Source organism: Diceros bicornis, chromosome 7 (genome assembly GCF_020826845.1).
Source record: "Diceros bicornis minor isolate mBicDic1 chromosome 7, mDicBic1.mat.cur, whole genome shotgun sequence".
Taxonomy (NCBI): Eukaryota; Metazoa; Chordata; class Mammalia; order Perissodactyla; family Rhinocerotidae; genus Diceros; species Diceros bicornis.
In genome coordinates, this window is record NC_080746.1 from 9819274 (window position 1) to 9846704 (window position 27431).

A 27431-nucleotide genomic window follows, 5' to 3' on the forward strand; every position below is an offset into this window, starting at 1 on the left:
TGCATTAGCAGACACCGGATCACACCCTCCACATGCGCCCACATTCTGACTCACTAGATAAACATGGCTGTTCCAGGAGCAATATTTTGAAGTTGTCTCAGTGAACTTAATTAGTTTTCTTCTACATTATTTTCTCACTAGCTTCTTGTTTTCTTTGACGGAGGATCCTTCTGGGACACCTTTTCTCTATTTTAAACAGAGAACTGACCTTACTGTTAGTCCTATTTTTTCTTGGTTCTCTACTAAGCTGCAGTAGTTTTTCTAAAAACACACCCACCTTTTACTAGGAATCTGACTTCATTGTGGAAAAGAAACTCTAATGTTTCCTCTGCTCCCTTCCTCCACAAAAGTAGTCATAAATAGGAGACTTTTGTTGTTGCCAGTATTAATAGCACTGTAGAGAAACCAAGCTGTCAATATTTAGGTTTTATTGTACTGGCGTATGTTTATTTTTCATAAATTGCTGTCTCATTTTTTCACAGCAGCACTACTAACATTCTTCTGTCAGCTGTTGTCACTTAATCTCTCAGAACCCTAATTTCTTCATCTCTAAGGTGGGAGTATTACTATCTACCTCAGAATGTTGTTTGGAACTTTAAATGAGGTTATGTTTATTAACTGTTTAGCACAATGCTTGACACATAATACGTGCTTAGTAATTTTTTTTGGAAATGTGCAACCTGTTTATTTTTTCAGCACAAATAAGTTATTTTACCTTCCTCCGTTTCTTCTGTATGCTTTTAGTAGTAAGTATTAAGGCTGTCTGCTTGTTTTATCTTTCTTTAGGTTGGCATTTCTTAAGCCAACCTTCAGGTTTATCCACAAAGGGCTTTTTTGGAAGTAGTTCTTCCTTTATCTTTGCTAGTCTTGTTTCATTTCTTCTCTTCTTGAGTGCAGATTGTTTTCCGTGTTTAGGGTAGGTATTTTAGTTATCTTTTGCTGCATAACTACCCCCAAAGATTAATGACTTAAAACAAAAGCCCCTCTATTATCTCTTATAATTCTGTGGGTTAACGACATGCAGCTGGGCAGTTCTGCTGGCCTTGCTTGAGGTCTCTTGTGCCATTGTAATCAGAGGGCACCTGGGGCTGGAACACGCACAGTGGCTTCACTCACATGTGTGGCACCTTTGTGAGGGCTGGAACCACCCCCCACTTTTCTTTCTCTCACTCTCCCCGTGTGGTCTCTCCACATGGCTCACTTGGACGTCTGTATGTGGCAGCACAGAAGTAGAAGTGCCAGGCCTTCTTAAGGCTTAAGCCTGGAAGAGCACAGCTCGCTTCTGCCTTCCACTGGTTAGAGCGAGTCACAGAGCCAGCCCGGATTCAGCATGGGAGGGGCTGCCCAGGGATGTGGATACTGAGAGGGATCTTTGGAGACTAGCCACCCAGTGGCTCATCGCCTGACTCTTGCCCATTGCCTTACTATTTATTTCACCTGTTCCCAAGGGAATGCTTTGCTCGTTGTGTTTCATTTACCAACTAGAGTTAAAGCTCCCTATCCTCCACCTTAAAATCTTCTGAGGTTAAACTAGCAAATCGTTGTAGAAGAGGGAATACTAGTGTAGAGCAAGGGAAAAATAACATTCTTTAAACTGATGAACTGCATCATATAATTGGTTTTTCAAACAATTAATTTCTCCTTCATGAATAAGAGATTGCTACTGGGGGTGAGATGTTTCCGTGAATTATAAATTGAAATGTTACCTGTTTCAACTTCTAGGACTCAAATTGTGCTAACAGTATCAGTGTGGGCAGTTAGGTCACTGTATAGAAGACACTGAAGTAGTGAATTTTTTTCAAGCTCTCTCCTCTCTTTCTCTTTCTTCCTTTCTCTATAGTTCCTTTTGAAACAAATACAAAAGCAGAAACAGTCACACCTTCCGAGCCCACTCAGAATGATGAAAGAGCTGGTTCAGAAACTGGATTATTGAGCTTATTTCCAGTGAAGGAACATTCCAGTGCAGTGGAATCAACATCAGAGAAAAATGCTAGTGGTGCCTCTGTTCCCGATGCCCCCATCATTCTGAGCCCTCCACAGACCCACACACCAGACACGTACAACCTGGTCTGGAGTGCGGGCAAGGACGGCGGGCTGCCCATCAATGCCTATTTTGTGAAGTATCGAAAGGTAATGTCTTCTCATTTATCATCTTTCTCTTCTCACACCTTAACATTGTGTGCATAGCACATGCTTATTATCTTGGATATTGTGTAGGGTGGCGGGAACAGAGCAAGAGTGTTTCAGAATGATGAGTTTGGGAGAGAGATCCCAGCAGTCGTGCTGGGTATACCAGTCCTATAAAAGCAGTAGGAACGAAGTATAAGTAGTTTCCCCCCAAACAGGGACTCGAAGAACCCAGTGACTTCTTGACATTTTTTATCAAACATTTTAGCCCCTTGGGTGTAAAGCTCTATAAACCACTTTTTAAAAAGTAATTTCTTCCCTCTCTAAGATAGTAGAATACAGTTTAGTTAGCAAATGAAGCACTTTCTTATTAGAAACGACTGTTTGAACCAAGTCCTCTGGCATAATCTCTGACAATTGTTTTCATTTCCAGTTGTCTTCTTAATTGTATCAGAATCTTACATTGTTTGGTTCTTTATTGGTAAACCTGATCCTCTCAGGTGATTTTTCAGATGTTTTCCCTCCAGAGGCTTATATTAAAGCAAAATGAAGAAAATCTCCTCTCTTTGTTTATGAGACTAGTGAATGAATGAAATGGAAAGAGATGCATTCATGTTTAAAATAATATTTTTTGTCTAAGACATTTTGGTATTCATCATTTAATAGTAATATTTTTTAATATATGGTAAAGTTAACATGGTGATATTTGAAGGTTTATTCACTGTTTCTAACCTGATGATTCTAGATAAAGAAAGTTTCACTAGTATTTCTATCCACATGAAAAGTTTGTTGTCTCTTGGTTCCATTAACCAAGACATAACTGATTGGGTCTCTTTTTAATTTATTTCCTCCAACACATATTGAACAGTGTGAAGACATGAAACAAGAAGTCTGGAAATATACAATGCACAATTATATAGTTCATATACACATAAATATATATAATATATATTCTAATTTATCACATACTTATTATGTATATTATATGTCATCCTCAATACATATTATTGTATACTTATTTTATTCTCCCATTGGCCCATTAAGAAAGGAGTATTGTTTTCATTACAAGTAAAGGAAACAAACTCTGAGAGATCAAACTAACTTGCATGAGGCCATAAGTTAGTGGTAAATAGTGAAACCAGGAGTCTTTTGCAGTGCGAGTTCCTAAGTTCTTGCTACAGGTCTCCTTAGATTTCTTAACATGAAGAAAAATGGCTCTTTTACTTACAGTAGTATATCACTTCTGAAAATTCATCTGGAATTGGATGACTTCTAGTTTTTATCAAATTTCAATGGAAGGTTTTTCTGCCCTTTATCTCCTTTTTTTTTTAATAAGAAGACTTATTTTCTCTTGAGTAGCTAGACGATGGTGTTGGTGTGGTGGGAAGCTGGCACACAGTTCGAGTCCCAGGAAGTGAAAATGAACTCCGTCTAACGGAACTGGAGCCTTCCAGTCTCTACGAGGTTCTGATGGTAGCAAGAAGCGCAGCAGGTGAAGGGCAGCCTGCCATGCTTACCTTCCGAACTAGCAAAGGTGAGTGTGATCTGCTGTAAGAGGAACCAGCTGGCTGCCTCAATGTCACTTTGGTTAGTATCTTTTTCAGTAGTAGAGATTCTTATAGATACATTCATTAAATAAGCCTATTATAGTACCTTTTTGGGCCACATTTGGATGGTTGTGTTATTCCTTTACATCAAATATTCCACAAATATTTTTGAGAGCTTATGATATATAAGGCGTTAGAGTAGGTGATGCAGGGAAAACAAAGATGATCAAGCCAAGATCCATCCTAATGGAGCTTCTACTTTTCAAAGAAAGGTAAGACATATGCATAAATACCAACTACAAGGCAGAATTTCAGTTCAGCTAATATTTACTGAATGCCTTCCATGTGCTGAGCAGTAAACAAAACAGACAAAACTCTTTGCCCTCATGGAGATTACACTCTAGTTGGGAGAGACTTACACTTAAGTTATAAGTACATTAGCAGGTGATGAGTGTTAACAAGAGAAATAAATTAGGGGATGGATATAGGAAGTGTATGGGGTAGCAGGTGTCACAATTTAAGCAGGTGGCCCGAAGTCCTCAAAGAGCAGTTGACAGCAAAGCAGAACTTAGAAGTCAAAAGCCGTGTAGATATCTGGGGAGAGAACATCTCAGCAGAGAGAATAGCAAGTACAAAGGCCCTGGGGTGGGGTGTGCTTGATGCACCCTAGGAACAGTGAGGGGGCCACTGTGAGTGGAGCAAAGTGAGTGAGGGGGCTGTAGGGGAGAGTGCTCAGGGAGATGACAAAGTGGCCAAATCGCACAGCGCCTTGTCGACCCTGCAAAGACATTGACTTTGAGTGGTCTGGAAGCATTAGAGGGTTTGAGCGGAGGAGTGACATGATCTGCGGTGTGTTTCAATGGGACGATTCTGGCTGTAGGGTAAGGATAGACTGGAGGGGACGAGAGTGTAGGCAGAGGCCAGAATATGACAAGTACTAGGAAAGACTTACAGAGAAAATGCCAGAGGAATGCAAAGAAAGGATGTTCTCTCTGGAGGGTAGCTTGTGAGGGTGGGCTTGATTGAAAAGATGCTGTCATAGCTTGGCCATGAATGTACAAACAGACTTCAGTGAGTGGAGATGGGAATTGGGCGGAAGAGTATTTTGTATGGCACAGTAATGAAAAGGAAGTATGATGATGGAGAAGAAATTATCTGTTGGCTTTTGAATCATCTAGTTACTAAGTCTGGCAAGAAAAATAATGAGTATTTTTTATTTGAAATGTATTTTGAATTAGTTTTCATAATTAATTCTTACGTGTTTTTAGAGTCTGACCTATAAATACTGAATAATAAGCATGTATTTCAGTTTTAAAATAAATCACCCAATTTCACTTTTTGCCCCTTGAAATTTTAAAACTTAACATGACAATTTTCCCATGAAGAAGCTTAACAAAAGCTCTTTAATAATGAATTTTATATTTTAGAATTAAGAAATATGTACAGTAAAAAGAAAAAAAAAGAACAAGTAGTTTCAAACCTTTACCGTAGTCATTTGGCTTTTTCACTTGTATTGTTTTTTCTCTGTTCAAATTAAAGTTAGCCTGATGTAGCAAGACACATTTTAGTTTTCCCTTAAAGGTACAAGAAAAAGACAAAGTAATTTTTTAAATCAATTCCTCAGATTATCTGAACATTCACAATGTAGGTCTTAAGTTTAGACACTGTAACAGAAACGTTCACATATTTACATCTGTCTACTGGTGGAGTTTCATAGTATCTTTTCTTACTTTACATGTGTAGTGAAGCTTTTGTTATAATATATGTTTTTTAACCTTTCTAGAGAAAATAGCATCATCCAAAAACACCCAGGCGTCCTCTCCACCCATGGGCATCCCTAAGCGCCCTGTTGTTTCGGAGGCTGCAGACAACTTTGGAGTGGTGCTTACAGATTCCTCTAGGCATAGTGGAGGTAAAGAGAAGAATCTTCGTTTTATTCATTTTGTTTGTTTACAAATGTAATTGACCTGTTTCAGATTATTTGGGTGGTGGAGTGGGAGGGGTGTTTATTACTCAGATTATATCCTACCGTATAGCTTTATTAGGTCCTATTTCAACCATTTTTTAGTGTCCCGTATTCAAATCTTGGTAACCCAGTGTCACGATTGGTATTTAAGGTCATACACGCAGATTCAAAATGTTCTGGTACTAAGTTTTTCTAACTCACAAAAAGTTTTTCTGTCTCCTCTCTGGCAAGGAAACCAAATTTATATTTTGAATTCTGAAAGTCTAATTTTTTTTGGTAACTTATCAGAATGTATGGTGGTACCTACAGTAAGATTTAGGTTTTTTTCATTGAACATTTACGTATCATACTCAGTTTTATTGCTATATCTTGTCAATCTTAGGATTTTTAGAAGTTGTAGCAGTAAAATTTTCAAGACTTCTTTTTAGTATTTACGTTTCACGCTTATCAATTCTACAGTTACAACATAGCGTGCTTTTTGTGATTGTGCTAACCTGTGTCAGCAGGATATCTAGAGAAGGTTTAAAATTTCACTGCTGAGCCCTAAGAATTTTCAAGCGTCTCTTCCCTATTTTCATAGTCTTCCATGAGTTGGTCTCAGACAGAAGTAGGTCGTGACGTTTTGAACGCCCCTGTGGAGTGCCTCTGCTTCTTCAGTATCGTGAGCCTCTTTTGCTTGAGGACTTTCACCTCTGAGGAGCATTTCAACTGTCTTAGCGGACTACTTCTATGAGTATCAACTTTGTATGCATAAAACTGACATTTGAGAAACAAAAGCCTTATGACTTGTTTAGCACACTGTCGTAGACGCTGTACCAAATGCTGGAGCAGCAGAGAGAGCATAAATCTTGCCTTCAAGAAGTTTACAGTACGGTGGGTGATATAAACAACTAAACCAATCACAACATAGTGGATAATATAGACAAATTAACCCCTAACAATGATGTTGATTCGTTATGCCTGAGAGTCTGCTCTTGTTTTGTGGGATCATAAGAGAAATATCTAAATCACCCATCTGAGATAGAGGAGGCCAAGGGGTGGGAAGAGAGGCGCCCTGAGCTAAGCCTCGGAGACAAGAAAGCTATAGCTGGAAGAAGAAACAGGAAAAGAGGTTCTAGGCAAAGACAGCTCCTTGTGCAAAGAGACAGATGAATGATGTTTAGGGATTTAGGAGATGAGAGATTTTATTTAGTGTGACTGGTTGCTGTGGGGAATGACGCTAGAGTGGGTGCCTTGTATGATGTACTTTAACATTTAATCTTTCCCTGAAAGCTATACGGAACCTTAAGGATTTTACAGAGAGGGACAGGAGGAATGGCAGAAGATGAGGTTAGAGAATTAATGAGGGTGGTGACAGTGTGAATGGAGAAGGGGGACAGATGATAGATGACAGATTAAGGGAATTGAATCTATACTGAATGAGAGGGAGAAACATGACTTGGGCCTGGGCAACTAGGGACCATTTACCAAGATAGGTCATAGAATTTTTAGGTGAAGATTATGGATTCAGTTCTGGAAATCTTGAGTTTGGAGTTGTCCAAGCAGAGATAACCATAAGTGAATTATTTAATCTTCACTACAACCCTATGAGGAAGGTCGCTTATTTCTTTTACAAATTAGGAAACTGAGACTCAAGAAGGTTATGCAGCTGCTGAGATCACCCAGAAAGTGCTGGAACTGCTATGCAAATGCAGATTTTTTAACCCCAAGTACAGTGTTCTTTGTTTTATCCCTCAACTGTCACATGTTATTTCTTTAGGTATTGAAGATATTCTTCTCTGTAGAGATTTTTTTCCCTAATCACTTTCTTTCCTATTTGGTCTGTGGTGTTCTTTGAGGAGTTTTAACCTCATTTGAATCAACATAAGGAAGTTGTTTGGTTGTCTAGTATTAAAAAAGAGATTCACTAACAGTTCTATTCATTCTATTTCCATTGCTCTCTAACTTGAAAGGAATACAGTAAGTATCAAAGTTGCCTGCTTCAAATATATTCCTCTTTTTATCCATTAAACAGTTTGTTTTTAAAATGCCACAGTTTTCTCCATACAAGTACCATGTGCACCATTATTTTGTTTTTTCGTATGTATTTGTATTGTGGGTTGAAGGGGTGTTGATTGAGAAGCGTGGCACAGTGTTGACAGAGAAAGGGCTCCCTTGATGACTTCACCAAAGTGGTGTAACCAAGGCCCAGAGTTGGTTCTCCTTGTTCCAGCTCTAAAGACTTGATTGTTAGCATGCCGAAAGATAGTCGGTCTCTCGGGAACCAGCTCACTTCTACCAAATTCACAGGTGGTTAATGTCAACTGGAATGGCAGTTTACTAATTTGTGATGTAGCTGGCGGACAGACCAGATTGTTTCCATCAGCGTTCTTTCTTTGTAGAAACCAAATGGGAAGTCAGTGTTGTAACAAGGTCACTTGGTCAGCAAGAAGAGTTAGGTCCATGGCTTAGATGGCTGGTGAACTTGCTCCTGATGCTTTCACCTGCCACAGAATCTAGACGGTCTCATCTGTGGGTTAGGGCATCCCCGTCGCTTGGCAGGGCTGACTGAAAACTGCTAGACGTTAGCTCTCTGACCCCCTTTTTCTAGATGTTCCTGTAGATCATCTGCTTTCTGAGAGCACTTTTCTTTGTTTAACAACATATCCTGCGTACTACGTGTGTCTTCTGGCTTTCATCCTGAGTAGCATGCTCTCTTCTCGTTATTATCAGTATTGATTTTATTAGTCAAATTTTATCTCTATCACTGCCTTCACCCTGTTTTTTTGGAATAGCATTCCTGTGACCTTGAGGTGTGTTAAGATAGGATATGATAGTAATAGCTAATATAATAATCTGTAGCTTGTTTGCTGAGTGTGTTTTATGTAGCTAGGGCGGATAAGGAAAAACATTTAAATAAGATAACAGATAATTATGAAAATTTATTATAAATTATAACCACAATCAGCCCTGAAGCACCAAATAATCATTACTTCTATACTGTTTTGGCCATGAATCCAAAATTACATCGTCGCAATGATCATACTCATTACCTGTCAGTTTTTCAGAGCTAATTATCAAGTTTATAGATTATTTTACTTTTCCTTTCTTTTATTTCTGTATTTGGCCATTTCATTGCCCTTTAGATTTTATCAGAGGACAGGAAGACAGCCTTAAAATTATTAACTGGCAAAAATTTAGATGAAGAACCTGTAATAAGATGAGGTTTGGGATTTACCCGTGTCAGTGGACTTGAGTTGTTCTTGTCTCTGACAGCGGGGGTTATTGAAATGAACGAACGTTCCTGTCCTTAGTTCCAGAGGCGCCTGATCGGCCTACCATCTCTACTGCCTCTGAGACGTCCGTCTACGTCACTTGGATTCCTCGGGCAAATGGGGGTTCTCCAATCACCGCCTTCAAGGTTGAATATAAACGGATGAGGACTAGTGATTGGCTGGTGGCCGCTGAAGACATCCCTCCTTCCAAACTTTCTGTGGAAGTTCGTAGTTTAGAGCCAGGTAGTAATATTCAAGCATTTCCTTTTTTACCATCAGTGCTGACTTTAGATGCATTTTTTTAATAATCTTATATTCTTCTAATTGTTTAAGTAATGCAAGCTTATCGTATAAAAATTTGAAAGTAAAGAAAATATAAAGAAGAGAATAAGTCACATGAAACCCACCCATCCAGAGATAACCATTGTTTACATATCATATATTTCTTTCTAGCCTTTTTTCTCTTTTTAATACAAACTGGGATCATGCCATGAATATTGTTTTGTGACCCCATTTTCCCCATACTATATCATTATGTTTTCCAATATCATTAAAAATTCTTCGATAACTCAATTTGTTTATCTATATAAATTGTATAGCTGTGTATATAAGTATACCATAATTTACTTAACCCTGTTTTTTGTTTATGGGTTTTACATTGTTTCTACTTATTTGCAGTTAGAAATAATATTGTGGTGACATCTTTGTGTGTATGTGTTTTGCTATGAATGAGTATTTTAAGAGGAAAATTGCTTATTTGACTAAAAATGTTTGATCTGATGATGAATCTCAGCAGTTATACTCAGTGTTAATGAGACAACTCTTAACACTTCTCTCTTCTGTAAATTTTTTTTCAGCAGAGGAACCCCCTCCCCCCTCACTATCTTGAGGCTGTATGAAAGAAATTAAACCATAAAAGAGAAAAGCAGTACTCACAAACTTTCTTTACTTTATTTGTTTAGGTTTCATGACCATTTTTGTTTATGGACCTTTAAATGTACTTTAGTAGCAAATGCCTGCGTTTGTCTAAAGAGGTAATATGAGGAGCATCGGCACATGGAGGTGTAGTTGGGAGAAGTTGGCAGTTTTAAATGTGGGTGAAGCTAAGTAACATTTTACAGATGCAAAACATTGTCTTCAGAAGCCCAATGGTTATTTTTGATCTATTAGGAAACTTGCTTTAGGATTCTAATTTATTCTTTAGATTCAGATTTTCGGAAACTCACAATCCTTGGAGTTGTTTTTTTTTTAACTTCTTAATATCTAATCCAAATAAATACCTTCTGTTGTGATTTCAATCTGCTCCCTCTTGTCCTGTTATTGGTGGAGTCAGAGTGACGTCTGCTGTCACCCACATGCACCTCCTCACAAATGAATTCACCATGTTAAACTTCACTTCAGTTGTTCCTTTCAGAGAGAAAAGAGCACAGGTACTTCAACTAATACTGTGTTGATGGGTATGACTTTAGAACAGGATGGGAAAAAAGAGTAAAGATGTTGTTTCCTGTTCTGCACTTGCCCACCTCCAGCAAGGGCGTGATTCATCTTTCGTGGCGTTCTCTCTCAGTGACTCCTAGGAAGGTCTTGGAATCTTGAACACAATGCATTGAACAGCCACTACCAGTTGATAGAAGTTGGCAAGTGGGTTGAACTCTATTTACCCATATAAACTTGAGACTATTTTAAGAGAAAAATTGCTCCTTTATATTATTGCTATTGTAGATAGCTACTTAAGCACAATTGTCATATTTTCAATATTGTACCTTCAGTTGTCTTATTACAGCTTTTTTAAAATTCTGTTTTTTCCCTCCTTGAAAGGTTCAACATACAAATTTAGGGTCATTGCCATCAACCATTATGGTGAGAGTTTCCGGAGTTCTGCATCTCGTCCTTACCAGGTGGCTGGGTTTCCCAATCGGTTTTCTAACCGCCCCATAACTGGACCTCACATTGCGTACACAGAAGCTGTCAGTGATACTCAGATCATGCTCAAGTGGACAGTAAGTAAAATCTCTGCTCGAAGGAGACTTTCTGGTTTAACCATGTCAGCAATCAGTTTCATATTCTCATGACACGATACTGTGAACAGCAAATTTTTGAACTTTTAAGTGAAGGGAAATTGACAGACACAGATATTTTATCTAAAAATACATTTTATAATTGGGGCAGGGTTAAAAATAAAATTATTGTCTCCTCAACTCCCATCTAAGTGATAACTTAGTTGCAATTTCATGATTTATTCATTTTGAACCAAATGTACCTTTCAACCTCATGAAGTGTGTTGCTTTATTTTTGTTTAGCCCTACATTAAGCTAAATGCTCTTAATACCTTTGAATACTTTTGAATTAAATTAAAAATGGCCGTCAAGAATGTTTGCAAAATGAAGCTAGGAATATATTGCCACACAGATAAATAAATCTTAATGGATGTGAAAGTTACATTTATTTTTGTCTTCGACAAGTCTTTGCTTCTATTTTCCAGTATATTCCATCAAGTAACAATAACACTCCCATTCAAGGATTTTATATCTATTACCGGCCAACAGATAGTGACAATGACAGTGATTACAAGAGGGATATTGTAGAAGGTAAGTCCCATTGGCAAGCTGTACTCCCAGTAAAGGAGCTTTGGTGGGAGAGGGTTTACAAATATTACGAAAAACATCATCCCAATTTAAGACAGAGTGAAAAATGGTATATGCATTATTACTTTGAATTTTTCCCAAAGAAAGACAGTTTTTCCAACTTAATATAGTAGTCTCTTACATTTTGGTTATAGAAACAGTCAGTTACAAAAGTATGAGGGAGATGTGATTTGTCAGTAGTTCATCTGAAAAAAATGTTTTGTTTTCTGTTTTATTTAAATGAATAGTGACCTGAGTATAAAAATCAATTGCAACTTCTAGCTATATTTAAAAAAGTAATGTTGCAGTCCACAGTTTCATTGAGGTCTGTGCTAGAAAGATCACATCTTGAGCATGTTATCCACTTTCAGAGATGCTAAGAAATTGGAATATATGTAGAGAAAAAAACAGCCAAGACAGTGATGGCTGTTGAAACTGCCTTTCTACTGTAATTAAAATATAATACGGGTCCGGCCCCGTGGCTTAGCGGTTAAGTGTGCGCGCTCCACTACTGGTGGCCCGGGTTCGGATCCCGGGTGAGCACCGACGCACCGCTTCTCCAGCCATGCTGAGGCCACGTCCCACATACAGCAACTAGAAGGATGTGCAACTATGACATACAACTATCTACTGGGGCTTTGGGGGAAAAAAAGGAGGAGGATTGGCAATAGATGTTAGCTCAGAGCTGGTCTTTCTCAGCAAAAAGAGGAGGATTAGCATGGATGTTAGCTCAGGGCTGATCTTCCTCACAAAAAAAAAAAAAAGATAAAAAAAATATATATAATACGGAACTTGGCATATGGTCTGAAGACCCCAGCCATCTGGCCAGCCCATGCCTGCACCTTCAGCCCCGTCTCACGCACCTTTCCTTTCTCACTGCATCTTCTGTCACACACTGGCTTTCTCTCAGTTTCCTTGTGTGCACCAAGATTTTTCTTGCCTCGCGACCTTGGCACATGGCAGTTCCTGCTACCTACTGCGCTCCTCTCCCAAGGCTTTATCTGGGTACTCTACTTTTCTCTGTTGTGTGCTTACATGTTACTTGCTCAGATAACCTCCTCCTCTTTCCATGAGGTACCCTTGTTATAATTTCTAACTGCGCCCTTTATGTTTATTTTATAGAATTTATCATAGTTTAGATGTGTGTGTGTGTGTGTGTGTATGAAATGATTTGCTTAAAGTTTATCTCCCCGACTAAATATTAACCTCCATGTGGGCAAGAGGCCTTTCTTCCCACTACTGTATCCCTGGTCCCTACAATGGTGAGGTGTTTAGCATTTATTGAATGAATGAAGTCCAAAAGGAATAAGGGAATGTCTGGGGATGATCAGGCTGGAAAAAAGATGACTAACAGAAGCAACATGACATCTGTCTTCAGATATTTAAGGACTGTTATGTGGAAGAGGAACTCAATCAGTTGGAGGAGGAGCAGTTAAAAGGAAATAGTATAAGGAAGAACCTTCTAACATAGCATTTCTAATGTAGATTCTCTCACAAAATAATAAACTCCCTAATTTTGGAAGTGTTCAGTAGAAGTTGGATGCCTGTTCTTCAGTAATATCTTGGAAGGGATTCTTGCGTTGGGGGGAGGGCTGCTCCCAAGGTCTATTTTCACTCTAAGATTCAGATTCTTTGAAATATCAAGTGTCCTAATGGATCACGTCAGAAAATTGCCCTCAGCCAAGGTTATTTTCATATGACTTCTTGACATCAAATACTGCATATAGTTTTGTTATAAATAGTATTATGATAAATTATTTTAAATGTGCTGTATCATGTTTCTTTAAATATTGTAGCATTCCTTTTAATGTTTATCCAATGGAATTACATTTATAATGTAATGAAAATGAGCTCATAGTTAGGAGCTCAGTAAATATTTTTTGAATGAAGGAGTGGTTGTTTCTCTTTTCTTAATCTGGAAAAGTAGGAAAGAAATCGGTCCCTAAAATCTGCTTTAAAAATAAAGAATTGGGGAAATGTGAAAAGATAGTTGCTAGTGGCAAAACTGTTCTGTGAAGTCAAGATAGTAGCTGTCTGGAGGGAGATAAGTGATGGAAAGAAGCATAACGGGGACTTTTGGGGTGCCAGCACTATTCTCTTTTCTGACCTAGGTGTTGATACCACGGGTGTGTGCAGTTTGCAAACATGCAGGGAGCTGTACAGATGTGGGTGCTTTTCTATATGCGTATTTTACCTTGTAAAAAGGCTGTTTAAAAAAAGAAGTGGAAAGAATTGTTAGTGTCTGTTCAACCTTTCAGTCCTAGCTAGGTCTTTATTTTAGTTCAGCTGGTTTAGGAGAATGGAACTGTCAGATTTTTATATTTAAAATCTCCTGACAGAGGTTAAACATTTGTTATAAAATAGTTCTAAACAAGGCAAATGTAAAGAAAATGAATATCCTTCTTTGTCTCTATCTTTCTCTCTCCCCCCACCCTTCCTAGTTCTGCTGTCTAGAAATATCCACTGGTAAACAGTTTTTAAACTATATTCTCTAGTTCACTCTTGGAACTTTGCGAGCTTGTGTGGTGTGAATATTGAGCATGGAACTGGGAAATTACTGTAAAGGAGCTTTTGTATCCAGTAGTAGTGTCTGCAAATGTGAGTTTTGTCTTATGGTTCACAGAGAACTTGTTTATAAATGTAACAGACAGAGCAGTTAGATGTTTAAGTGGGCTTCACTGTGCTGTGTAATTTGCTTATTCCTTATTTTCAAGTTTATGTATTTTGTGGCAGTTGGAAGCTATTGGTCTGTTCTCCCAAACCCAGGAACAAAAGTATTTATCCTTTGTACGGAAAGTTTCTTTCAAGTTTTAGATTACATATGTATATTGACAACAAATTGTTTAAGCTTTTGAAAAAATTTGCAACTCAATTAAATTGTTAAAGAATACAGTAAGAGAAGAACAATTAAGTTATCTTATCTTCTGCATTAAGTTCCACATTTAGATAAACTGTAAATGTTTCCACATACTAGTGTTTTGTGATAAATATTTTTATCTTGTAAAGTTCAGTTCAGTTCCAAATAAATCAAAGTTTCTGTCATCCCGATCTTTAAATCTGTGCTTTGATCTCTCACCTTTTCTAAAATATCTTTTGAGGAAAAAAAAAATAGCCTGTTAAGCAGGGAATATGCTTGTTGGTTGATTTTAAACCTAATAATGCACTTAGTTGTCATATTATCAATGATCAGTAAAAAGTCTTTCCCTCTGCTGCTATTTCCTGTAATTTTAGCCATTGGAATAGTTACCGTAGCAGTAGAATATTAATCTAACAAGATGTGTGTTATTTTAACTATTTTTCTCTTATTAGTAACATCTCAGAAACTTAGTTTAGTTCCATTTTTACTAGTGCTGTGAAAGGAAAACTTCAAATCTAGTGTAGTAATTATTCAAGAGAATGTTTATAGTTAGGTAAGTATAGGGTTGGGCCAGGAAAGACCTAAGAATACAGAAAAAATAGAAGTCTTTTAGAAAGTTTTTGGAATTTAGAAATAGGTCTGTTCCAGTCTCAACCAGATTTTAAGTCAAGATTCTTTTAGGGTCCTCTTTACATTTATAAATGGGGCATAGAATTCCTCACTTCGTGAGCCTGTGAGAGTCCCTTGATCCTAAAACAAGCAGATTCGCTTCCTTATGAAATATGGGTCTTTATGAATGAGGGGTTTTGTATTGGCGACCTGGAAAAGGGGTCGTGCTACTGCGTTGAAATATTTTTGTCTGTGTTGAATTAGAAAGGAGCCTGGTGATATTGGTCCTGTCAGCCAAGTAGATTTGACTTGTATGTGTGGTTTGGTTTTGTTTTTTTCTCCCCCTTTAACTAATTCTTAAATCAGTTGGTGGTACAATTGTGTTTCTAAGAAACAGTGGAAACAGTTTGAAGAGGTATTTTCTAAGGGGGATTAAAGGTTCTGGAAGAGTTAATTAAATCTGGCAGAAGTGTCCCTGTTTATTAAAGTTTGTCACAGGTCCATGGAAGTAAAAATGGAGAGTGATTTATACTGGGGTGTTCGGTTTAGGAGTGTTTCTAAATGAAATGTTGGCTGTGTGCCATGGATAACAGAATCATTCTATTAGTGATACTGGTGTGGTTTGGAGACCCTGACTCAAAAGCAAGGAAATAGTGAGAGCAGTAGCCGAGAGTTTCCCATAGTAGATTTTGCTGTTTGATTTTTGTCAGCCATTTATTCAGGCATTTGTTTGTATGTCAGTTCATGTCGTGTTCATTACAATGGGATGGAGAGTTTCGCTAAGGCCTGTCTTGTAAATGGTGCCCTGCTCTAGGTGGCACACCACTTGTTGATCTCGTATACAGTATTGCTTTCTGGTGAGTGGACAGTGGAGTGACTTGCTGGGCTGAAATAGGGAATCAAAGGACTTGAGGGTTTTTTTAAACCTATGCATAAAATTAACATGTATTTTATGGAAGACTCACCAGTAATTATTTGTAATGAAATGAAGTATCACCACCAACACACAAATATAGCTTTAATTTGGTTTATCCCTTCTCTTTACCATTTTTTTCATGCCATGCAATGGAAATACTATTTACCAGTGGTGAGTTACTAAAATACTTGTATTAAGTATGTTTTTATTGCACAAACTTACTATATGGTGACGAATGCTGCTCCAACCTCCTTTTGAAATTATTAAGTCCTTATATTGACATTATCACGTAGGTTGTATGTCATGTAAAGCTTCTCTTTTATTTTTCCCTTTCTAGGTTCAAAGCAGTGGCACATGATTGGCCACCTGCAGCCAGAAACCTCCTACGATATTAAGATGCAGTGCTTCAATGAGGGCGGAGAAAGCGAGTTCAGTAATGTGATGATCTGTGAAACTAAAGGTAGGAGACGATGACACCTTGTGCTTTTTCCCTGGATGGTGCTAGAATTCCAAATTCTGGACTATTCCTTCTGACTCTTGGTATATTCATCTAAGAAAATTTCTGCTTTGGACCATTTTCTAGGTGTATACATTTAGACTGTCCTAGCAGAGAGTATAATATGTTGGCTAGAGTACTTGTCTAGAAAAATAGTTTACATAAGCATTAATCCTATTCATTAATTTCTCTGTGACTCGAAGTACGTCACTTCCCTTCTCTTTTTCTCCGTGAAGAAAATAGAAATATTTGCTGACTAATTTCTGTGATTGCCTTGAGAATTAGAATACTAAAAAAAGGTAGAAGAATTTTAAGGAAAAGTGCTACATATGTTTAAAATGGTTTCTTGAATGACAGATACATATAACACTATCTACTTGTTTAATTAAGTATAGTAGTTAAGTTTAGAATTAGTGAATGCTAATTCTAAATTGAAATTCTCAGCTCTGCCTACATGCCTAGATTAACTGTAAAATATTGCCATTTTTAAAAACAGAAGATACCACACGTGAATGATAAAAACAGCTACTGTGGATGCTTACAAAGCAAAAGCACTCGTGTCCAGTCCCAATTAATCTGACAGAAAAAGAGAGACTGTTTCTTCCTTTGTCTCTTGACTGTACCTTTCCTGTGTCTGTTTGTAAGAATGGGAAAATTTCCCAGAGTCCTCTGGTAGATCTCCCCCCTTGAGTCATTGGCCCTCCCAATCCATTCCTTGGAATGGAATGATTGATCAGGATCTACCCCTGAGTTATGTGGGGTTTGAGTGGACAGCTAAACAAAATCGGGGCTCTGCTAGCGTGGAAGACAGCTGTTAAATGGGCCGGGCAGCCATTACTGTCTGCTATAGGAGATTTTATTATCCCAATTTAAAAATGAGGCTCAGAAAGATTGAATTATAAAGCCAAGACTTAGTTCCATTTTTTAATTCTAAATCATGTGTCTTTCCGCTGCAAAACCCACATATTAAATCCACATTTAAATATATGTATACACAGACCTTTAGAGTTATCTTGAATTTCATCTGACTAGCATATATTTGAGTGTCTTTTTGTACCGCATACTGTGGTGTGTTAGTGAGCCTTTCTTACTTGCTTCCAGAGTCAAATTAAATAAAATGAAATTTATCATCTCTGTTCCCAAGACATTTAAGAATTTAGCCAGGCAAAGCAGAAAACAACACAGACAACAATGTAATAACTGTGTTGTTTATAATAGTATAATAAATAGTATAGCTGTGTCTATAATAGAGTTCCTCATTAATTGACTTTGCTGGGGAATAAAAGGTTCTACCTACAGACTTTCAGATCAGTGAAAAACAAAATAACTTCTTTAAAATGTTAACTCTTCATATTGCATGAGTTCCTAAAATGTATCACACAATTCCCAGCCTGTTTAATTAGAACATACGATACATAATTTAACCTTTTAAAGAGATGACTCAAGGTTCTTGTTGTGAACAATGATTGTCTTATCTTGAGTAATTCAGTAAGGTTTTCAGGAATGGCAGAGGTGGTAAAGGCCAGCCATTTTCCCTACCCTTCGAAATCATAGACTGTCATGATTTTTCTTTTGTTCTTTGGTTTCTCTTTAAGTTCTTTGTCTCACCTTTCTCGTTTCTTAGCTGTCTCTTCTTATCGATGTTAATGGGTCTGTCTCACTCACCCTCCACCACAAGCCATCTGTCCTCAGTTTTTAACTTTCGCAAGAGGATGGCAACCAGATCATCAAGCTTGGTAGAATTATGACTAAATTAAGAGTAAATAAAGAGTGAATAAACCTGAAGGACTTCCCTGTGAGTAATCATGATCTTTAGTGTATGATCTGTAACATCCATTTTGCCTCAGAAACTTGTTTGTTTTCTTTAGAATTGGCAGGAACCTTAAACAGTATAATCCAACATACCACCTGAAGTGGAATTTCCTTTAGAGTCTCTGCCAGGTATTCATCCAGCTGTCAATGAGGAGAGCTCTTTCCTTTGAAAGGAAGCCTCTTCTTTACTGATTCCCAGCTCTGTTCTGTGTAGTTGAAATTGCTGGAAAATTGAACCCCAATATAATGTTGCTTGAAGTAGAGTTTTTTTAAGACAGCTCTTCTCCAGTGTGGTGTTAGGAGCCATACCAGGAAATATAGTATAATCACTAATAATAATAACAAAATTGATTGAACACTGCCATGTGCCAGGCTCTATTCTAAGTGCTTTACATGGATTAACTCATTTACTCTTCATTGCAACCTTATGCTAGAGCTGTTATTATTATCTCTGTTTTCCGCATGTGGAAATTGGTTCATGGAGGTTAAAGTCATATAGCTGATGATGGGTGGTGGAGCTGGGATATAAACCTCAGCAGTCTGTTTCCAGAGACCAGGCTGTCAACCACTATGCTCTACTGCTTTTCTAGGACATTTAGAGCATTAAGAGCATATTATTTGGGGACAGAGAGAATGGGTTTTGAGTCTCCTGTGTTATTAGCTTTTGTTATCACTGTCACCCTGAATACTAATGAATTAGGTAAAAGTGCTGCATGTACGTGGACTCCAAAAGTTTTTGGTTTGGAATGCTTAATATTATGCATGAGGTGTTTGAAATTGTGTGTAATTGTTCTAACAGTCCAAAGTCATGTCTTCTAATATTAGCCATATGGTAGAGGTATAAAATATGTAATTTCGAGTCTTATTCAGCTCAAAGTATATTAGATAGAAAGGAGTTTTTGTCCCATCCATAAGCTGAAGTACTTTTATTTCAGCTCTTAGGGAATCTTCTACAAGTACGATCAAGCAGACAGTCATACAGCAGTTTGGATTAGACTGAGTGCATGTTTCTCTGATCTTGTGATTTCTCTAGATTTGTGGACTAAAATTTTAGCACATCAGATTTTTAAACTTTTGAGCCCTCTTTGTGACTCATTGGTGGTCAGATCATCTCAGTAACAAGTGTAAACAGACTGGCTTGCATTCCTAACCAGACCTCCTTCAGAGAGTAAACCATTTCATAGGGTCTGTATTCACTCTGACATCATGTTTTCCTTTATGTTTCAACTAGTGAAACGTGTTCCTGGAGCTTCTGAGTATCCTGTCAAAGACTTGAGTACTCCTCCAAATTCTTCAGGAAGCGGAGGAAACGTCGGGCCTGCAACCAGCCCAGCCAGAAGCAGTGATATGTTGTATCTGATTGTTGGCTGTGTGCTAGGTGTCATGGTTCTCATTCTCATGGTTTTCATTGCAATGTGCCTGTGGAAGAACCGCCAGCAGAATACCATACAGAGTAAGTCATTCAAAACTATTTCCTTCTCTTTTTCTAGAGATGGGTAGAAAAATATTGTCAGAATAAATATTGATTTCTAACACTTTCGTGTATTAGTGTCATGGTATAAAACACATTAGATACTCTCCATTAAGAGGAGGTGACTTGAAAACTGTTCTAGCTGTCAGCCAAAGTAAGTGGAGCATCAAATTAAATTGCCCAGTAGAAATAAACAGCAAAGCCAAAACCAAGCAGGTCTCTAAGTAAATAGCTGACTTGGTGCTGGGAAGCCCTGGCTTTGTCGGACCACCAAAGAGGATGAGTGCTCGAAGCATGGGCTCTGGAATTGCTGCTGGAGCACCTTCCTACTGCACAGTCTGGTCCACGCGGAATAGAAAGGCATGATGGGAAGGAAGGCTGTGAAGACTTTTCTAAGTTTCTGTCACTGAATGACACATTTGAAGATAACACGGTCCTGGTTCAGTGCCTGATGTACCCAAACTGCTCCCAAGTGGCATCCCCTCCCCTAAACATATCTAGAATAGGCGCGCCTGAGCCACCAGTGACAGTACTGCTTTGGAACAAAGAACCTCAACCCCTTTTCCTTTTGCTCCTCTCTCAGTTCTCTTCCCCTCACCGTCCTCCCTTTCCAGTTCCCCCAGCTGTTATAGGATAATCAGAGCCAGCAGGGACTGTAGTCTTGGGTGGGGGGAAGTTTTTTGTTTCCTCTTTGCCCCCAAAATAAGGGAATGAAAGGAAAGCAAAGGAACACACCAGCAGTGACAGGCGCTTCTAGCAAGCTGTCAGCTGGTTCCCACATATGGTCACTTTTTAGTTAATAGCTCTGGGGGAGAAAAATGACCTATTTTTATTGACTTGGTGCCTTCCAGGAGATAGGCAGAGGGAGAAGTGGTGGTGGTACCACTAGGCTGAAAGGGTTGGAGATCATTTGTTTGAGTCTTTATATTCCTAAATGGTTTTAATGTCATTGAGTTTAATTGTGTGAGTGTATGCTGAATCATTAAAAGAAAAGTTTTAATCTGGTTGTCTGAGCAAGATTAATCTGGTTAAAGTCATTTTCCTCTGTGACTTAATAATATGTTTTAAAATGGAAATTTATCATAGTAGTGTTCAATCAGTGATTCATTCCAAAGAACCTCATTGACTCTCTTCTGTGCCAGGCACTGTGGAAGACAATGAAGATATAATGGTAAATAAAGTCACAGGGTCTCTGCCCTCTCAGTTTATAGTTTAGCGGAGAGATGAGCAGGTAGTGACAGTAGAACACCTGTGCGAGAAGTTCAGTAGCAGGGGAACACCTAATCCAGTCTTGGTGCACTCTAATACCTTTGAAGAATTTATCAAAACTCTGACAACGGGGGGCCGGCCCTGTGGCTTAGCGGTTAAGTGCGCGTGCTCTGCTACTGGTGGCCCAGGCTCGGATCCCGGGTGCGCACTGACGCACCGCTTGTCCGGCCATGCTGAGGCGGCATCTCACATACAGCAACTAGGAGGATGTGCAACTGTGACATACAACTATCTATTGGGGCTTTGGGGTGAAAAAGGGAAAAAAAGGAGGAGGATTGGCAATAGATGTTAGCTCAGAGCCGGTCTTCCTCAGCAAAAAGAGGAGGATTGGCATGGATGTTAGCTCAGGGCTGATCTTCCTCAAAAAAAACAAAAACAAAACCAAAAAACTCTGACAACAAATCCTGTACAGTTTACAACAAATGAGGTACTTTCTAAGGAATATCTCGCTTTTTCTAAGAATTTCTGGTAGGTGTGCCTGTGGAAATCAGAATTTTGAGGCAGCTGTTTAAATGCCTTTAATATAAGGAAGTGGAATAATTAGCCTTTTGCCGTTAGTACCCACAACTTCCACATTGGCTGTAATAACCAAGGAACTATATGAGCAGTCAGTGGACATAGACACAACTCCATCCTTTCACTGAGAAGTGTAGTGTATTGCTATTTGAAATATCCAACCTGAAGTTTGCCTTTTGTTGTTGTTGCTTTGCATGGTTTCCTTTGGAACTTTGAAGTTTGAGAGTTTAGACACTTTTTCTTAGTATTGTCAATACTTTGATGGTTTCAGCTTGCACAGTTTATTAATTCTCTTTTGAGCAATTCTCTCTGGTTAATTTCTTTTCCCATTAACAGAGTCATAATTAACTCCAAGTTCCTAGCTACCTGCACACTGTAAAGGAAATGACAGCAGTAACCTTATTAAAGCACATCTCACAAGTAGTTTGTAAGTGAACACTGTTAGACTGTTATATTTTAGTGTGTTTGTAGAGGTTTCATTCATAAAACTTCCTAAGCAAGAAGATTGTCTTTTTCAGTATCTTACTTTTTTTTTTTTGCTTTTTTATTCTCTCATAACAGAATATGACCCACCAGGATATCTCTACCAAGGGTCAGATATTAATGGGCAGATGGTGGAATACACCACTCTGCCTGGCACAAACCGGATAAGTGGAAATGTTCATGGAAGCTTCATAAGCAATGGAGGTCTCAGCAATGGCTGCTCCCATCTTCACCATAAGGTCCCTAATGGAGTCAATGGAATCGTGAATGGGAGCTTAAACGGAGGGCTTTACTCCGGGCACACGAGCTCTCTAACCAGGACACATGTGGATTTTGAACATCCTCGTCATCTAATGAATGTAAGAGACCTAATTATGAATAAAAGCCTTCCCTGTGCCCCGCAGTGCCAAGGTACAAGGACAGGGTCGGCATAGTTGGCTTTTTGCAACATAGAAACCTCACAGGCTCCCTGGGATGGAAACAGAGTGTATCACTGGCATGATCCAGAGTAATCTTTGTAAGGTTCCTATTATCAAGTAATAGTTATATTTGTCAATTTGGTTTATATTTTAAAATTATTTAGCACCAAAAGTGGAACAACAGTAATGAACAGACTGGAAGTTATTCTCGAGATGAAATAGAAATACCATTGAGTATAGACCGGACCAAATACTTTAAATTTGATTTATTTAGAGCAAAGTCTGAAAACCCATATGCCTGGAGGAATCAGGCAGATCATGAAATCGAGTGAACAAATTGGGAATGATACAGAGCGGTGGAGGCCATAGCAAACTGGAGAGCTCACGTGCTGTCTTAAAGCAACAGCCTTAATTCAGCTTCTTTTGTTGATATGTAGGACTGAGGGCCCGGTGTTGCCAGGTTTTCTGATTTTTCAAGACATCTGTAAACCTGGGTGAAATTGTCAGATTTTTTGCATGTTGACAGCTAATTCTGATTTTTGAAAGCTTTGCGTCGGCCGCGCAGAATGTGTCTGCAGGCCATCAGATTGTGGCTTCTGCCCTATCGTGAATTTCTTTCTGTTTTGCCCAATGTATGTTGTTGTTGCCTGTAAGATTTTTTGCATTTTACAGTATTAGTATTCTTTAGCCACAAGGAGTGATTAAACTTTTAAAACTACTTTATTTTAGGGATAGCTAGCTGATATAGTTTAATTTTTGAAACGGGAATAGAATAACTAGCATATTTTAGATTTATGCTGGTTAAAGAGGTTCTCTGCACTAGGAAGGCTGATTTATTACATTGTTTGGATATGCAGCCACATTATTTTTTAATCAAAGAGATAATTTGTTTTGTAGACCAAATGAAGCACTCGTTTTGTTTTTGTCATTGTTCTGATTACAGATAAATTTGCCATAACCCACAGTGTGCTAAACTTCGAAGAAGTTTAGTTTTTTTCTTCAACTTTAATAAAGATTTATTAAAATATTACATGTGGAGAACAAAAATATATATTTCTGTCTTCAAGCTAGAAATCTAATGGCTTTCGTGTGACCTAGCTTTAGTACGTTTTAGAAAAAAAATTTAATTTGCTTTAGTACATCTCATTACCAAAAGGGAATAATGAGTTCATTATTTTGTGTGGAAATATATGGCTTATATTCAGACTTTCTCAACTTTTTTTGTCACCATTCCTAGTCTGAACTACTAGCATTGTCCAAGACACTGAAGGAGAGAGCATTAAAGTTTGAACAGCACATGCTGTTAACATGGAAAGGAAAAATAAGTCTAATGTTTGCCTTAGTATTTGAGCATAGTACTTTGAGTTTTTTGAACAATGAATTGCTATTTAAATAATCGTAGCCCATTAGGTGTACAATTTTAGATGTTATCTGTGGTTTTAGCTCATTAGTTTTCTTCCTCTCCTGGGTGGGAGGAAATAGGGAAATTTAAAAAATGCTGGTGATTATAAAAATCATTGAATTAACTTGAATATGTTTAGTGATTCAAATAAGTATGTTACCCTGTAGGTTGTTAGCTTTGTTTTCTGAAGCTTTAGCGTTTACCGTCATGGACTGAATATAGTACAGGAATATTCTTTCTCTCAATGTTTTCTTTAAAATTCCTGTTGCTAGTTGGATCAAGAATGTTGAGAGAAATTTTCAGTACTTTTGGTTTGCTTAGATTTTGGCTGTTGTTATGAGATGAATGGAAATGGAAAGTATTCTGGGAAAAACAATTGCCTGAACTTCTCCTAACCTTGAAGGCCTGCTCTGAGTTGGGTGTAGTGTGACAGCCTCTCCCACCCTTATCAAGTTCAGTTCTGCTGTTTTTCATCTGAAAGCAGAATTCTGACTCTGACAGAAAGCTAGTTCAATTCTTAACTTCAGTTTTGAAGAACTCTTGCCGTTGTATATGTCAAGTGAACATTTTACAGTGAGGTATGTGTTAATCTGGGCATTTTTCTTAATTGCTGGGCAGTTTCCGCCAAAAGCAACATCCAAATATTAATACTCCCCTCCAAGTCATTGCTGGCTGAGAATCTACTACATCTGGAAAAATGTAACATGTTTTAAAACTTAGTGTAGTCAAGTGAACAGACCTAATCGAAATAATTACAGGAAAATGAAGATGGGTTTATCTTGTGACATCACTGAAACAGATTTCCACCCTTTTTCTCCAACTGGCATCACATAAAATTCTTCCATGACTGCTGTAAAAGTGAAAATGAATAGGAGGTTATAATGTATATTGTATTTTGGGCCCATTTGATTTGAAACACTGAAGGGAAGTGACTAATCTTCTCCTTCAGTTGTTTGCCTCTTTCCAGTACAAAAATACATGGAAAAACATGGCAGTTAAGTTTTTGGAGTACAGTTTTAATATTGTGCAGAACTCGTTTGTGAAGACTGGTTGATAACGATAAGCGTAACATTGCTCAGGGAGGTGGTTAAAATATACCAGGTCTCCATTTATTACTGACATAGCTTCTACACTTGAGATTATTTGTTTACTGCTCTCTGGCACCTTCAGCATTCTTTCTTCTTTTCTTTTTCTCTGTATCTCCTTGCTGACAAGGATGGTGGAATGTACACAGCAGTACCTCAGACTGACCCATTGGAGTGCATTAACTGTCGAAATTGCCGGAACAACAATAGGTATGTTGATATGTATTTGTACAGGTTGTTGTGAATAAGGTATATGACTCTCTTTATTCTTTCCCTTCAGCAAAGGAAGTTCTTGGGATTTTTACCTAAGATGTAAATCTCAGAATATGGAGTCTTAAGTTTAAGGCTGTTAACTAATTTTTTGTCCCTGCTTTACAATTTTTATCTTGCTGCACCTTGGTTTCTTTAGACATATAATGACAATATTAAAGACTTTGTTTCTCACTGAGATATTATTAAAAGGTTTGATGTTTCTGAAGTCCTTATATTAGACTTAGTCTCTACATACAGACTTTATCTTTTCCCAGCTTTTATTCTCTGCTCTATGTTATGGGATATTTTTTAATCTGTGTCATGAAAAAGAGCATATTTGAATGTTAGGAAAAAGTCTTGTGTATATAGTAATGTTTTTTCATAGTAATATTACTGAAATTTTCTTACCAGATTATTCAGTGTTTTTTTTTAATTCTTAAAACCTTAAGATAAGTAGCAAAATCTTGTTTTCTTTTAATTTTCTGAGTTTTTTTAAATTTCAAAAGTAATAGGTACTCACAGTATTTCAAACAAGATAGAAATATGTGGAGTAACATGTGTTTAAATTTTGAAAGAATATTCAGAAAGCTTTCGTGCTGCCTCTCTATATATTAATTCCGGAGGATTATCCATTTTTTTATTGTATTGAAGTCGTGTCTGTCATAAATCTTAGATCTTTCTTTTACATAATGATGATATTGGGTTACATGGTCTCAGAAGTCCTTTCCAGCTCTAAAACTCTACAACTTAAAAATTGTGTTATAGTTAGGGCATAAACTGGAGTTTGGATATTTCATTATTGAAATGAGATTTGACTTATATTTTTAAAATGAATTATAAGGTTAAGACTTGTGTCTGGGAGTTACCAGAACTGGAACTAGAAGACAGATCTGGTCAGTCACAGAATTAAACATACATTCTCTCAGCGTGTTTTGAGAGTTGTAGAACAAAAACAACAAAGCTTCCTGGAGATTTTTTGTTATCATTTATTTAACCCATCTTAGGGTTTCTGTATTAGCAAGAGGTATCTGCCTATTTTGTGTACTAAGATTTGCTTGTAACATTTTAAAATTCTATATGACTGTAGCTAAATTTTAAGATGTTCATAACATTGAAGGCACATTTCTGTCCTGAGCTTGTCGTAGGCTTTATCGCAGTTTGTTGGGAAATGCTAAACAACTGGTAAAGATGGTTCATGCACCTGGTAAGGAATCAGATGGATTTAATGAAACAAATAGCATTGCCTACATACATAGTGTTTTCTCCTTTGTGGTTCTTGTGGCCATCAGCAGATCTTGATTCAACCTGGACATCAGAATGAGGTCATGAGTGGACCTCTGGTCTGAGGGTAAGCAGCTGTAGACTTTGCCACTGCTTAACTCCGTGATCTTGGGAAAGTTATATAATCTCTCTGAGGCTGTTTCCTTATATGAAAGATGGAAAATTGTCCTAGGTAATGTAAAATCGCCTCCAACATACTCTGTTTATAGATTTTGGTAATTTGCTGCTAATCATGTCTTTATGGTGAGGAATCATCCTCGTACCAAAAATACATCCCATTTCTTTAAGAGAATTTAAATGACCTCTACCATCTTGCATTCATGGCCTTTGTATGTGTGTTGAGTGAGTGTGTGTATATAGTATTTGACGTTTTTTATTATACATGATTTTTTCCTTTAAGACAATGGGCAGTTGTATTTCTATTAATTTTCAAGTTAATGACTTCTTGCATTTTATGTTTGGGGGTTTTACTATTATCTGAGAACATACGTGAATTCTCTTCCGCCTGAGAAAACCAGCTTCTGTTTCTCACTGGCCGAAACCTTCTTCCTAATGAGAGTGTACCTGTTTAGGGCAGGTGTCTATTTGCTGCATTGCCTCCCAGGTGAGGCAAAAGTCTCACCTGCTTCTAGGAGCCATTATGTGATTTTGATACTTATTAATTGGCCAGATAAATATCAATAAGTACCTACCTTCAACTCTGGAAAATTAGAATCATTAAATTTAAAGTTTCTAATTCTTGTAACTTTGAAATTGAATACAGGTATCTCCTTTCAAGATCCCCCAAAATGGCAAGATTTGTAATAAGCTTCGAATGCTGAGAGGCAGATGATGTATGATTTACTCCCAAAATATGCACAATTTTAGTCAATTTATACTTTTAGAATATTGCTATTACTACTAAGAATAAATTTGCATTTCCTAATGCCAACTGAAATAGTGTGTACACAAAAAGAGGCATAATTTCAGCTAAGTTGTATGAGGGCTGTCAGGTGGGCATTTTAGAGTTTTTGGCTATTCAGTGAAAAAAACATTTACTGAGCAC

The 27431-nt window shown here is 37.7% G+C and overlaps 1 protein-coding gene across 9 annotated transcripts in view; it reads left to right on the forward strand.

Annotated features, from left to right (window-relative positions):
- CDON (cell adhesion associated, oncogene regulated) overlaps positions 1-27431 on the forward strand; it is a 92982-nt gene that overhangs the window by 50837 nt on the left and 14714 nt on the right. For all 9 annotated transcript variants that reach the window (XR_009220744.1, XR_009220742.1, XR_009220743.1 and 6 more), the window contains 10 exons: positions 1841-2130; positions 3487-3661; positions 5458-5586; positions 8934-9137; positions 10713-10894; positions 11377-11482; positions 16238-16360; positions 19440-19661; positions 22026-22306; positions 24984-25063. Coding sequence is in view for 6 of the 9 variants with exons in the window: in XM_058544854.1 (XP_058400837.1) it covers positions 1841-2130; positions 3487-3661; positions 5458-5586; positions 8934-9137; positions 10713-10894; positions 11377-11482; positions 16238-16360; positions 19440-19661; positions 22026-22306; positions 24984-25063 (1792 nt within the window). In the remaining 3 variants the exon portion in view is untranslated. The remainder of the gene's footprint in view (positions 1-1840; positions 2131-3486; positions 3662-5457; positions 5587-8933; positions 9138-10712; positions 10895-11376; positions 11483-16237; positions 16361-19439; positions 19662-22025; positions 22307-24983; positions 25064-27431) is intronic.